The sequence below is a fragment of the Nematolebias whitei genome, chromosome 19, assembly GCF_014905685.2.
Source record: "Nematolebias whitei isolate Nwh7 chromosome 19, NemWhi1, whole genome shotgun sequence".
Lineage (NCBI taxonomy): Eukaryota > Metazoa > Chordata > Actinopteri > Cyprinodontiformes > Rivulidae > Nematolebias > Nematolebias whitei.
This window is the reverse complement of record NC_056516.1, coordinates 31794080-31807418: the sequence shown is the minus strand read 5'-3', so window position 1 is coordinate 31807418 and position 13339 is coordinate 31794080. Positions and strand designations below refer to the sequence as shown.

General features: G+C 42.6%; 1 protein-coding gene across 1 annotated transcript in view; it reads left to right on the top strand.

The window, feature by feature from the left end:
• Window positions 1–4964: 4964 nt before the first annotated feature.
• The window catches only part of LOC119425471 (exostosin-1), a 136917-nt gene continuing 128542 nt past the window's right edge, over window positions 4965–13339 (top strand). Inside the window, exon 1 of the mRNA XM_037692999.1 lies at window positions 4965–5092. Coding sequence (XP_037548927.1) covers window positions 4965–5092 — 128 coding nt within the window. The remainder of the gene's footprint in view (window positions 5093–13339) is intronic.

Sequence of the window (13339 nt, the reverse complement as noted above, 5' to 3'; positions counted from 1 at the left end):
GCCACTAACGGGACCACAATGCTAACAAAACCACACTGCTAACAAGACCACACCGCTAACAAGACCACACTGATAATAAGACCATGCTGCTGTAGATGTATTTCACTTTTGGCACAGTGTTTTTGTATTTTTGTTGCATGCTTTGGTATTTCTTTAAAAAATGTTTTTTTTTTTGTCGAGTCAAGTCGGTTCTTCTTGTCCTCAGCATTTCATCGCACTGTTGACCTTGTGTTGACCTGCATATGACGAATAAACCAAACCTATCCTAACTCCTCTAACCTTCTTTAATTTTCCAACATCTTTTTCCTGTTTCACACCCCTCTCTTTCCATTCACACCAACATGGAGACATGCGTGTCATTTGGGTTTTGACTTCACCGCTTTTCCACCCCTGCCAATGTGGCCGTTGACACATTGTTGACACATTGTTGACACATTGTTGACACAGAATGAGAGACGGTAGCTGATGGGAGCCGAGCGAAGAAAAGCAGCGACGCTTCCTCTCCGCCTTATCTCGATGAAACACTGTTATTATGAGTGGGAACAGCGGTTCTCACGTGAATGTCAGCGCCTGATAGCGGACTCCTGTTAAAGATTTGTAGAGCAGCAGAAGCCAACAGTCGAGAGGGTGTTACACTTCTCAGGTCGCCATTGTTTGTTTGTTTTTTTCTGTAGCCAGATTAATAAATCATGAAGGTTTCATTATTGCCTGCTCCCTCTGAGATAAAGCACCCAGCTCGTGATGGAGAATGTTAATGATGTGGAGGATAATTAGTTTGCAGCGTAAATTGGGGCTCTTTGATATTTTGGTGTGTGTATGTGTGTGAGGTAAATTTAAGCCTATAACCACATAAAACCTCTGTTTGTTGTTTTATCTTATCGGGCTGACCAAGCATCTCAAATCCACTTTACTTCCACTCTCGTTGCCTTTCTCTCTACTCATTACAGCCGTCCCAGTTGTGTGTTTGACTTGTAAAACTCGTTACCGTGTCGTGTCACTGGCTTCTTTTTGACTCAGTCTGCCTGTTTAAAAGCTTCTTCTAGACCTCCAGCTTTGACAAATCCAAGTTAAAAGCTTTTAACTTCATACAAATCAAATTTTAAGACTGTATATCCACTCTGTTATTATATTAAAAAGAAAATGTTAAATACTCACAATAGGGTTGAAATTTAAATCACGCTCAGGACACAAAAAGTAATTAAATAGTCTAATCTGAGTGTCTGTTGTCCTTTTCCTCACTCTCAACTTATAACAAGTACAAGTACGCCAGCGGGCAAGTCCCCACTTCCCAACATCTAAAAAAGACCCCATTAGGCTATTCTTAAATGTGTGCACAAAACCCAACTGCACACTTCATCTTCTGTAGCTCTGAAGAGGTTAGGAGTCCTTTTGAACAAGTGTTTCTTCAAGAACCATGAAAGGAAGTTCACATTCCTTCTCTTTAAGCTCACAAGGTTTCATCAGATAATTTACACAAACTCTGTAGCAAATTATCCTTTCAAGTGATTGTTGCTGAGCACACTTCTGTTCCTAAAGTTGGTTCTGAATCGCACATAAATGCTTTGATGTGTAGCCTCTGACCTTGTATGACCTGCCACTTTGGGATTGCGATGATTCACATTCAGCCTTGCAGTGGTTCCCAATCCTGGTCCTTGAGGAACACCATCCTGCATGTTTTAGCTCTTTCCCTGCTTTGACACACATGATTTGAATTATTTGGTGATTAACGGGCTTTGGCAGAACTTGAGGAAGTAATTAAATCACTGAATCAGGTGGTGAAGCAGGGAAACTAACATGCACATTGGTGTTCCTCAGGGACCAGGGTTGGGAACCACTGCTTTAAGGTACCGGTATAAAGGACACGGTTATCTTGTGTTTATCACCCATGCAGTCATGCATGTTTCTTGCTTTTCAGGAGTTTTATTTCTGCTGTGTTGAAATATGGAGCAAAAGGTTCCGGGTTAATCCCATTTCAGTCTGATCCAGGTGGAGGGCCAAGTGATGGAGCTGTCTGACCCCGCAAATGGAGATTTACTTTCTGGGGCACACGTCTAAGAAAGTGGTACAAGGATTAGACTTGAAACAGAACTCGCAAAAATAAGTTTACTTCTTGTGAAAACTCATGCTCGTCTAGTCTGATGTTATTCTGATTTATTATGTTTGGTGTCTTTTTTTTTTTGTTGACAAAAACAAACAAATAAGTTAAATAATGTTGCATTTTTGAAACTCCAGCAAATGTTTTGTCTACTGTAAACAACTGATAACCTATTGACTTCCTGAAGGTGTGTCCTAATGTGTAGGGTGGCCTTTGAACCCCTGTGACTGTAAGTCAAGAGCCAAGGAGCTGCAAGCCCTTAGAACCCTCTCATTAATCTAAGGAACCTTACATTGTTACGATGCTACCGATCCATCTGGCTTCAGATTTTACAAATGCATCTTTCTTTTTTTTTTTGTTTTTGAAAAGACAAAATGTGTGGCCTCTTGCTAAAAAGTAAATGTGTGGGTTACCAGAACATTACCAGAACCACCACCTTCCATCTGCGTAATATCACTAAAATTAGAAACATCTAAAAAAAGATGCAGAAAAACTGGTTCATGCATTTGTCATGCCTAGACTAGACTATTGCAATGGTTTATATGGGTGTCCAAAAACTTCTTTAAAAAGTCTTCGGTTAATCCAAAATGTTGCTGCCAGAGTCTTAACGACTGTATAGGTTTTATTGCCATAAGTCCAGTCTTAAAACTGGACAATGTGTCAGCCTTACGGACTGAAACTGGAAGTTGGTTCCATGAGAGAGGAGCCTGAGAACTGAAAGATCTTCCTCCCATTCTGCTTTTGGTAACTCTAGGAACCACAAGTAAGCCTGCAGTCTGAGAGCGAATTGCTCTGTTGGTGAAATATGGAACGATAAGATCTCTAATATAAGATGGAGCTAGGTTGTTGAGAGCTTTGTAGGTTAGAAGTAAGATTTTGAATTCAATTCTGGAATTGACAGGGAGCCAGTGGAGAGAAGCTAAAACTGGAGAGAAGATCTCTCCTACTAACTCCAGTTAAGGTTGGCTTGTTATGCTGCTATAGGCTTAGACTACTGGAGGACAAATTGACCACATTTCTTCAAATAAATAGCTGCAATTGAATAGTTTTCATGACAAATTATTTCTATTTTAATATAATTCTTGACCTGCCATTGTGTATCTGTTCCTCTCAAACCCAGCTGATCGAAGCAGATGACCGCTTGTCCCGATCCTGGTTGATTTTTTCCTCATGAAGGAGTTTTTCCTTTCCACTGTCGCCTTCATGCTTGCTCAAGATGAGAGTTCTGTGATGAAGTTGAACTTAAAGCAGTCAGCTCCTGAGATAAATAATGTTATTAACTTATATGAACGTTTCTGTTCAGTACCCTGAGACGACTTCTGTTGTGACTTGGTGCTTTATAAATAAACTGATTTGAATTAATTTTGTTGTCACAGCAGTAAAGTTTCAAATGTGGATCAACACGTCTGGTCCTCACGGTGCTGCTCAGATACATCAGAGGTTTGCGTCGCTTTTTGTTCTCGTCTCTGCAGGTTTTCCTCATACATGTGTGTGTGTGTGTGTGTTTGGTCTTCATGTGCAGGCTTGTAAGTGTGTTGGTGAGTGCACACATGATGGCTGGGGCCGTGACCCGGCTGTCTGTCCCCTTGCTGAGTGACGAATACAAAGGCCCCGCTCACTGACCCACATTCACTGAGGGATTACCGACCCAGCCAAGCTACCCCCCCCCCCCCCACCACCTCCCCAGTCTCAGAGGTGGTGGAGGGGTGGGAAGCAAGAGAGAGAAGAATTGAAGGGTGGGGGTGGTGGTGATCGGACACAAACTCGGGTCACTCACGGGATCAGACAGTGAAGTCCATGTGCACAACCCGGCTGCACCCCCACCTTCTCAGAGCAGCTGCTGTTAGGTAGAAAGATTAGTCAGCTGTGAGAGAAGCCCCCGAAATGAAAATCAACGAGGAGTACAGCAGTGGGACAGGCCTCTGGAATCATTTCTTCCATTAAGAAGCTGCTCGTCTCCACTTTGGAAGGAAGAAAAACTGCTTCTAATGCTTGTTGGGCTTGTTGTAATTGAGAGTGAGGATTAATAATAAGGCATCAAAATGTCTCCCATCCCCAGGACTGTCAGGAAGTCCGAGCTAATGAGAGAGACGGCATTAAAACTTGTAAACTCGTCTTCTGTCTGTCAGGCTCGAAGACGCTCTCATCCTTAACTAGTGCTGATCTGGGGATGTAAAAGTTTGCAGGCAGAGGTAAAGTGAGGAGCTGAGCAGTTTTGAGGAGAACGTTCTGACAGCACTGAACAGGAAAAGAACAAGAACGAAGAGAAGAACCTCACTGGGTTGTGTGAATTCAATTAAATGAGACAGGTTTTGGACTAGCTGGGAGAGAAAGTGATGATCAGGAAGGACTGATTGGCTCTCATTAAATTCCCTGCTGACGATGGAGGAGAGGAGGCTTGGACTGCTGCCTGCAAGTTCGGGAGAACAACTCTGAGTTTAGGTCTTGGCTTTTCACCTTATGGTAAAGGAAAGTCTGAGATTTGGCTTCAGTGTTTGAGCATTTCTCACGTGTATCTGGTGACATTCTTTTTTTTCCATCAATCACTTTAAAAATACCTGGATATACAAATTGACGGGAGTTGCCCTGAGAGCTGGCACCTTCTTGCTGCTGGAACTTTCAGAAAGTAATTATTGGGTGTACAAATATAACTCGTAACACAAAAATGACTCAAACTCAGGCAGTTTTACAGATATTGAGCTAAAACTTAGTGTGCTGGTAGCTTAGAGTCATCCTCAACACACACTTTAAAGGCTAACAGATCTGAGGTCTTAAATATTATTAGTTGTCTGCATAATAAATTGCCCCTCAGGGATAATAAAGTTTACATTGCCTTAGCTCGCTCCTGGAGGGCTGACACGTCACCCGCATGGTGGCCTCTACCGTCCTTCCCCTGCTGGAGCGGGTCTCCTCCGTCAGTCCCATGGAGGCGAGCATGAGGGAGTGCAGTGGAAGGTCTCCACTGGCAGCCACGCCCCGTGGGCTTGACGGGAGAAGGTGCCCCTCGGATGTGCTCCTGAAGCGTGCAGATGTAGAGGGTGGACAGGGCCGTGTGGACGCCAGAGATACTATCTCTGGACGGGGACCAGGCCGCCCAGTCCTTAATGTTGATCCCGTAATGGCAGCTGGTATTTTTGCCATACCATGAAAATTTCACTAAAAAGCGAAGTAAGACTGATGTTACGATTACTGAGCCAATCAGCACCTGGGATACAGAGCACAATGCTCTGGTTGGTCGTCTTCCATCAATCAGCCAATCGTTTGTCGTGTACAATCTTGCGTTGAAAATCCGCGAAACAGTAAGTCCGTGAAAGTGTACTGCGTAGCAAAACTCCTGATTGCTTATTGAAGCAAAGTTTGCCATTTTCTTCAGTGGTGCACAACAAAACTGATCTTTCACCATTGATGTCCTAAGAACATCTGTTTCCAGCTAAACTCTCCTTTAAATTTTTTCACAGCACAAAATGTCAGGCTGAACATTTAGTTAAAATAAACATGACAAAGTCAAATATTTTCTTCAGAATTTGGAGGAGACCCAAACTGAGTCAAAAGGGGGTCATGTTGAACTTTAGTTCATTTTAACTTAATAAACTGGTACAGTAACTTTGATGTGTGCATGCAGTTTATACAACGCTGAACATTTTCTTTCATGGTCTATATCATATTCAGAAAGACGTTTTCACGAAGGAGTGAGATGAGGGTTGTTTGTTCTTTTTGCATGCTTGCTAACTTTACATTCCTCAAGTCGGCTGCAGACGTTTCAGCCTTGAAGTAAAACTTCTGTAAACAGCTAAAATAAATCACTCATCTCTGTTTGTTTCTGTGAAGTGGACTTGCCATTTACTGTGAGTAAATTAGGCTGTCTTGTGTCTGTTATCTTCATGCTGCTGAACCGTGTATTTTTCTGTATGTTAGAGGTCATTATGGGATGCTGGATGTTGCTGGTGGTCTCATTGCTCCTGGGGATGTGCGTCATCCTAAATGACCCTGCAGGCTTGGAGCCGTGAAGAACGCTAGCACAGATTTCTCATCCAAAAGGAGACGTTTGTTAGAACATTACCTAAATCTACAAAAGCCATTCTCAGAACTCAATTTCCACTGTATCTTTCCAAATCATCAAACAAATGCTCCACTAGCCGTGTTGACATCGCCTCTTGTGAGCGACCCATTTCACTCGGGTCTGCTGTGGAAGTGGGGGTGGGGCAGCCAGTTTTTTTTATTTTTTTCTATTGCCCTGCAGAATGGCAGCTTTTACAGCCATTAGAGGCCATTCAGCAAACACCTACCAGCGGACGCATCAATAAGACCAAGGACCGTTTGGCGTCGACTTGAACGCTGATCTCCTTCCTTCACAAGGATCAAAACAAACACTTCAAATCCCTCTGCTGGCATTCATATTTAAATAGCAATCGGCAAATCTAAACCAGGGCAAAGAGGAGGAGGTAGCAGAGTTGGGGAGTTGAAGAGGGCAATTGCTTAAAAAAGCATTATGTCACTGAAGAATGTGTCCATGGCCCAGTGTTTAAGGGGCCAAGGCTTGACGAGGAGAAAGAGGGTTTTGTTGGAGCAGATCTGGCTGCCTGGCAGGCTGATGGAAGGTCTCTTTCCTCCGTCTCCTCCATCATGTGTAATTGCTCGATTGGAGTTCCACTCTTGGGGTGTAAAAGTTGACGCTGACCCCCCCACAAGAGGCTCTATTGTGCCAAAGTTTGTTCTCTTTCCAGAGCTGTTGTGCCTCGTTGACATCACAGCCTCCCCATATGGTTCCCCTCATCTTTCACTCCCTTGCATCAACCCACACTGCTGCAGCCTCCTCTTCCCATGTGTCTTTCTCTCTCTCTCTCTCTTTTTTTTTTGTTTTGTTTAAAGCCGGGCCGGCAACTGGCAACAATGGCGCTCACGCAGCTCCTGCCATCAACAGCCGGGTTCCGCTTTGCCAAATTCCACAACACTTAAGAGATAAGCAGCTAAGCCAAAACTAACGAGGAAGTAGGAGGTGGTGGTTATGAGGCGATGGGAGGCATTTGGTGTCACCAAGGAGAGTCTCAGTATGTGCAAAGTGTGGGCGTGTGATTGACTGCCGAGAGCGAGGAAAGAATGACTTGGCTTTATTGCTGTTTTCTTAGTTTTATTAGCAGTTTGTTTGGTGCCGCTGCTGCTGCTGTGTCTGTGTGGAGCTTTATTCACGAGCTTGATGGCGTCGGCTTTCTTTCATGAAGTTTGTTCTTTTCATGGCAATTTCATATAAAGTGCAGTAGCTGGTGGTAAGGCTGGATATTTAAAATCAACACCTACATGTCTTCTTTTTAGTTTTGATGTCTTTTTTTTTATCTCCTTGTAATTAATTCTCTTGCGCTGTCGTCATTTGTCACTCCCACAGACTAAAACGCCTCAAGAACACAGTAATCAATTTGAACACTTTGATGGAAATTATTATTTTTATCATTATTTTAGACTTTCATACAAGAAGTATTAAACTCAATGAAAAATTTTATTTTTAATTCAAGTTTTGCACAATGCCATCTGATTCTGCTGTCCGTCTCCCTGCTTGTCACCTTCTTGTACTTCTACCATTGAGTCTTTTGACGCATTCCTTTCATGCATCCTGACTCGCCATGTCTACCCTACCACATCCCTGCCAAAGAAGAGAATTAAAAACACATAGAGGAAACTTGGGCAAAGAAACCCAGGGAAGTCATCAAGAGGGGAAGCCTGTGAAATAAAGACAGCATAGAAAAGAACAGGTGCTGAAAAGAAGACTCGTGACAGAAAGAGCACCCCGACGAGCTTTATTTTCCTCTTTACGCGGGCGAACTGAAGAGTTTATTTCCCCAGAAAGTTGTGGCATGACAGCGCCTTTGTTTTCAAAGCGTATGCCTCTTGTTTGCAGCTCGCACAGCGTTCTCTGGCTGTCTGAAGTGAGACAGGTAAGCGACGCTGGCAGCAGGTTTAGATCCTCATGCAACATGTGTATCCTGCTGTGTGATGGGAGGTTTGGTGGTAGGAACGTACGCTTTGAATAAGACTTTAAATATAAGATAGAAAACCAAAGTGCATTATTTTACCAAGAATAGCAGTAAGCTGAGAAACTTTGATTTAAATACTAGCCACCTTGAATAAAATTGACTCCAAAAGTCGATCGATAGTTGATGTAGATCCAATGATTTGCAAGTTTCATTAAATCCTACAGGGTAGAGTCAGGTCCTCTGGACGGATTCTTCAAAGGACCCGAGTTAACCTGGTTAGATTTATCTACCTGGATTATTGAGCATACATTAGGACAAGTTTCATTCAAATTTGTCTGGTTGTTCATGAGATATTCTGGTAACCGTTACACACACAGACACCAGTAAAAACGTCCATGTATCTTTGCCTTTTGATGGCTGTTGATAAAAAGGACTTTAAGATAATTTGTATTAGATGGACTTCAGACTAAAGGTTTCTGTAAATATTGAAACACACTCAAATAAACTGGGTTCATTAAAGGTCTGTAAATAGATCCACGTGTTGGCAGGTAGAATATCAGTATTAAGGAGTGATAACAGACACACTTCTTGAACATCTCTTTTCACGTCTTAGTGGCATTTCACATGGACCATTTTCACCTCCTACAGCTCTGACATCTTTGAAAGATGTCGCCTGATTCCATTGCACATTAAATCGGCTCGATTGGCATGTACATGTGCCTATATTGAGGCCAAAGGTCAAACTCTCCTGAGGTTTTTCCGACACGCTCCTCTGAAGGCCTGTCTGTGAAAAATAAAGTGCCGCCCGCTGGCCGCCCGCTGGCCGCTCCAGTCTTGAATCTTGGACATGTTGTGCTCTAATCTGCTCTTCTCTTGCTTTATTTTAATAATTTTCTGACACAAAGACGATGAGGACAAAATGACTCGAGTAGCTTAAAAACGCACTTAAATAAAACTATAAACGTTTCTGAAGTGTCTTACTCTTATTAAGCACAACCATGATATCATTTCTCATTACGAAACAGCATGGCATCTATAAATGCACATATACCAGTATGTAGTGTCCTAAAATGGAATTATTCTGGCAGATCCTGATCATCCACTCCATGGTGAGTTCAGGTTGCTTCCATCTGGATGCAGATATCTGCCGCCCAGATGGAAGTAACCTGAAAAACTCATTCATTCTGTAGCAATCAGGCTTCTCAACCAACATTGATGATGTCATGTATTATCTCAATGTCTTGTCTAGTGTGAATATTTTTTTGTATCTACTGACTGTGAAACAAATTGCCCCTCGGGGACAATACAGATTCTTGAACTTGAACTTATTGACTTCTCAGGAGCACAAATAAAGTTTCTGCTAGCATCGTCAGGATACATTTCTTATTTATTGTGTGTTTTTAGCCCGAACAGTTTGCCTTTCTAAACATCTGTAAAGTGTTTGTACTGTAGCCTGCAAGGGGACAAACAAAAATCCAGACAAGTTAACATTCACGCCAGCAGTCTGAGCTGTTGTGTGTCGGTACATGTGTTTGTGCATGCTGCCGGGGCTTGTGTGTGTGTCATTTGAGCAAAGTAGCACCGACTCACAACTGCATTCTTCCATCTGTATTTTATAGTTTCATGCTTTTCTCTGTTGCTATTCCTCTTTCAATCCTTCAGGCCATCCTTGTGAACACACAGACAGACAGACACACACACATTTCTGACCCTCCTACGTACTCAGTAGCATCTTGTTTGGCCAAAACCTGGTGCTAGCTCTAACTGTGGCCGCTCATGTGGAACACCCAGAAGCTACAAGGCATGAATAATGTATGAGCGAGAGCCGTTTTTATGTGTATCTTCTCTGCTTTCCATTCGTACATTGGCTCATAAAACTTAAGTCAAACAGAGCAGCACTACCTCCTCTTTAATTTCTTCTTGATTTAATCTCCCCTCCTTTTTTAATGAATAATAAGATATACTTTACTGATTAGGCTTGTGGCTTTAATACAGCTGTCTAAGTATGAACAGTTTTATGTCTAATTTCTACTTTTAATCTGCTAAAACGTGCTAAAGACTATATCTCCATCTTCATCTCCTACCGATTACCATTAGGCGGGTTGTGGAGGCAACCAATTCAGGAGAGAAACCCAGATCTCCCTCTCCCCAGTTACTCTCCATCTCCTACTGGAGGACCCCAAGGTGTTCCCAGTCCAGAGAAGATACAAAATACCCCCAGCGAGTTTGGTGTCTGCCCTGGGACCTCTTACCAGTGGAATGTACCAGGAAAACTTCCAACGTGAGGCATCAGGGAGGCATCCTAATCAGATGCCCAACCCACCTAAAATGACTCTTTTCAATGAGGAGGAGCAACTCTACTTTGAGGTTCCTCCAGATGATAGAGCTCTTCACCCCATGAGCCCGGCCACCCTACGAAGGAAGCTCATTTCTGCTGCTTGTATCCAAGATCTCATTCGGCCATGATCCAAACCTCATGACCACGGGGGAGGGTTGAAACATAGACAGGTAAGTAAATCGAGAGTTTTGCCTTTGGACTTAACTGACCGAAGCAGTGCCCTCATTACTGAGGATGAGGCCCCGATCTGTAGATCCGCTCCATTTTACCATCACTCATAAACAAAACACCCAGATACTTCAACTCCTCCACCTGATCATTTGTTCAGGTTTGTTGTCTGCAGATTATAAAAGTTGAAAACTCAGTTAGTCAGTCTACCGCTGCTGTTCTGAACCCTAAGCGCTGTTTTATTCTGAGGAATTTAATTTCCTTAAAACAGTTCTACATTACTTTTTAATTAAAACGATAACGGTCTGTGAATACAAAATGGCTACTTTTATTAATACATACATTTTTGATAAAAAGGACAAACCCAGTCAAATTTGCGCTAGTTTAACTTTTCAAACTAATCAGAGAGCGAAGTCAGGATTAGTATCCTCTAGTACTCTCTAATCACTTTAAAGTTGTCCACATCCCTGACCCCTTCAGTCCATTAAACATCTGAACAGCAGAAGTCCTGTTGATTCAGGATGCACTCTCAGAAACTCCAAAACCTTTATTGATATGCATATTTTATATGCTGCACTTACGTTGACCTCTTAGATATGTACTCACTTCCAGGTTTTATTGTTGCATCGCGGACGTTTCAGCTTTTTTTTTTTTTTCAGGATTCAGATTAAATTCAAGGCACTAAAGTAGTTTAATGTACCATATTACTTTACTTTATTAGTGTTTAACGTATATCTTAGATCCTTGGTTAGTGCATATCTTTTGCCTCTTTTCCATTAGTACCATTAGTACTGGTACATCACGGTTTGACTCTACCATTAGTACCTGTACAGCATGGTTTGACTCTGCTCGGCACAGTATGAGTTGTGTTTCCATTATACTTTTCAGTAACGGTAGTGGGCAGGTTCAGCTCGGAGTCCGCATGTGTGCGTGAGGCTGGGGCCTACCTGAGCCCTGGCCTTGTGCCCTCCTGCGGGTCAGCAGCATGGAGGATCCTCTGAAGTGACCGGTGGAGCTCGGAGCCGGGGAAATTACGCCCTGTCCAGCCTGAGGGGGCTCCGAGGCGCCGGTGGAGAGGACTGGGGGGACCAGCGGAGCTCCATCTAGCTCGTTCTGAATTTTGTCATCGGCCACCAAGCACAAAAAACGCCTGCACTTCAACATTAGATCACAGTGTTGTCATTATTGTTTTTAAAATCTTAAAAATGGGTCCAGTCCCTCCTCGAGTTTGAGTTATTGCAAATGACGAATCGGGTTGTTGTGAAAGTTTCTCAAACAACCAGCGACTCCACCCCCTGACCAATCAGTGACCGACAGTGTTCTGACGTCACATTTTAAGGCCAGTACAGTACGGTTGGACCCCCAGAGAAATGACCGGTTCCACGAATAATTGCTAGTGTATGTAAAAGCCTTGGAACCGTGTCGAGTCGAGTCGAATCATGCTGTACCGTCACTAATGGAAAAGGGGCTTTAGATACTTGTATACTGTTTCTTTTTATACTTTATATTTTTGCTCTTTTCGGGTATAACTGGGACCTTTGGTACACAATTTCGTCCCACCTCATGCACCACATGTGATGCGAATGACAATAAAGAACCTTGAACCTTGGCTTCTTTAGGTTTTAGAAATGCACTGGATTACTCTTTACGATTGTTCCCATCTGTATTATTTTAATCGACTGGAGAAACAAAAAGATGCTCTTACTCTTTAGTGAGCTCAGAACACTCCTGGGGACGTGTGTCTTTTACATGACGTGCGACAAACGTTCGAGGCATTAGCCTAACGTTACTGCACACGTTTTTCTAATAATTTTCACCTTAACGTCTCCGTGCTTGTTGCCACATCCTGCATGGGGCCGGTCAGACCTGTAGTGTAGTAACACTACGCGGTCTAGTTGGAGATTGTCAGATAACATTACCCAGCGTAACTTTATCACGGCCTTACGTGTCGCTCCTTATCTGCGTGTTTCCACATGGATGGATGCACATGCATGTGGAGGCTGAATAAGCAGACCGAGAGCAGCGGGAGGCGACACTTTTTTTAATTCACGCTCCTTTACTGTATGATTTTTATGCACTCCTTGCAGTGTTTATATATTTGTGCAATGAAAAGTCACTTTGAGGAGTCAGTTTGTATGTTTATCTGGTCATACCAATGATGTTGTGCAGAAAAGTTCCACCGTGGTGAACTCCTGCAGAGCATTCTGTTAATGGGTCAGCTGATGGCCAGCAGGAGCACATCCACCATTTATGAATCAATACGGCAGTAAGTAAGTGCATATATTAAGAGCACAAATGGGCAGTGGACTGAATGAAGACCAGATTTTTCTCTCCATCTGCGTCTTATTGTGCAGAAACACGTTAACAAAGTCAAAGTTTATTCAAGATCAACCTATATTTAGATTTAGAGCCAAATTCATGAGATTTTTTTTTTCATTGATTAATTGTTGGAAGGAAAAGGAACTGGCAGTCGGTTCAGCTTTCTGCTGAACATTTTTGGCTTAATCCATCACTGGAAGCTAAATGGTTTTGGGATTGCGTTCTTGGTGCGTCAGCTTTGTCAGGTAATCAATAAGAACAGCGATTTGGTTTTTGGCCCGTTTTTTATTAGGTTGACTTGAAAGATTTCTCCTAAAATATCCGCTGTAATTCGTTCCATGCAGCAGCTATGAATTAAAATTGTGATTTAATTGTCAAATATGCTTTCAAAGCCCACATAAAAAATAATATATATATATATATATATATATATATATATATATATATATATAT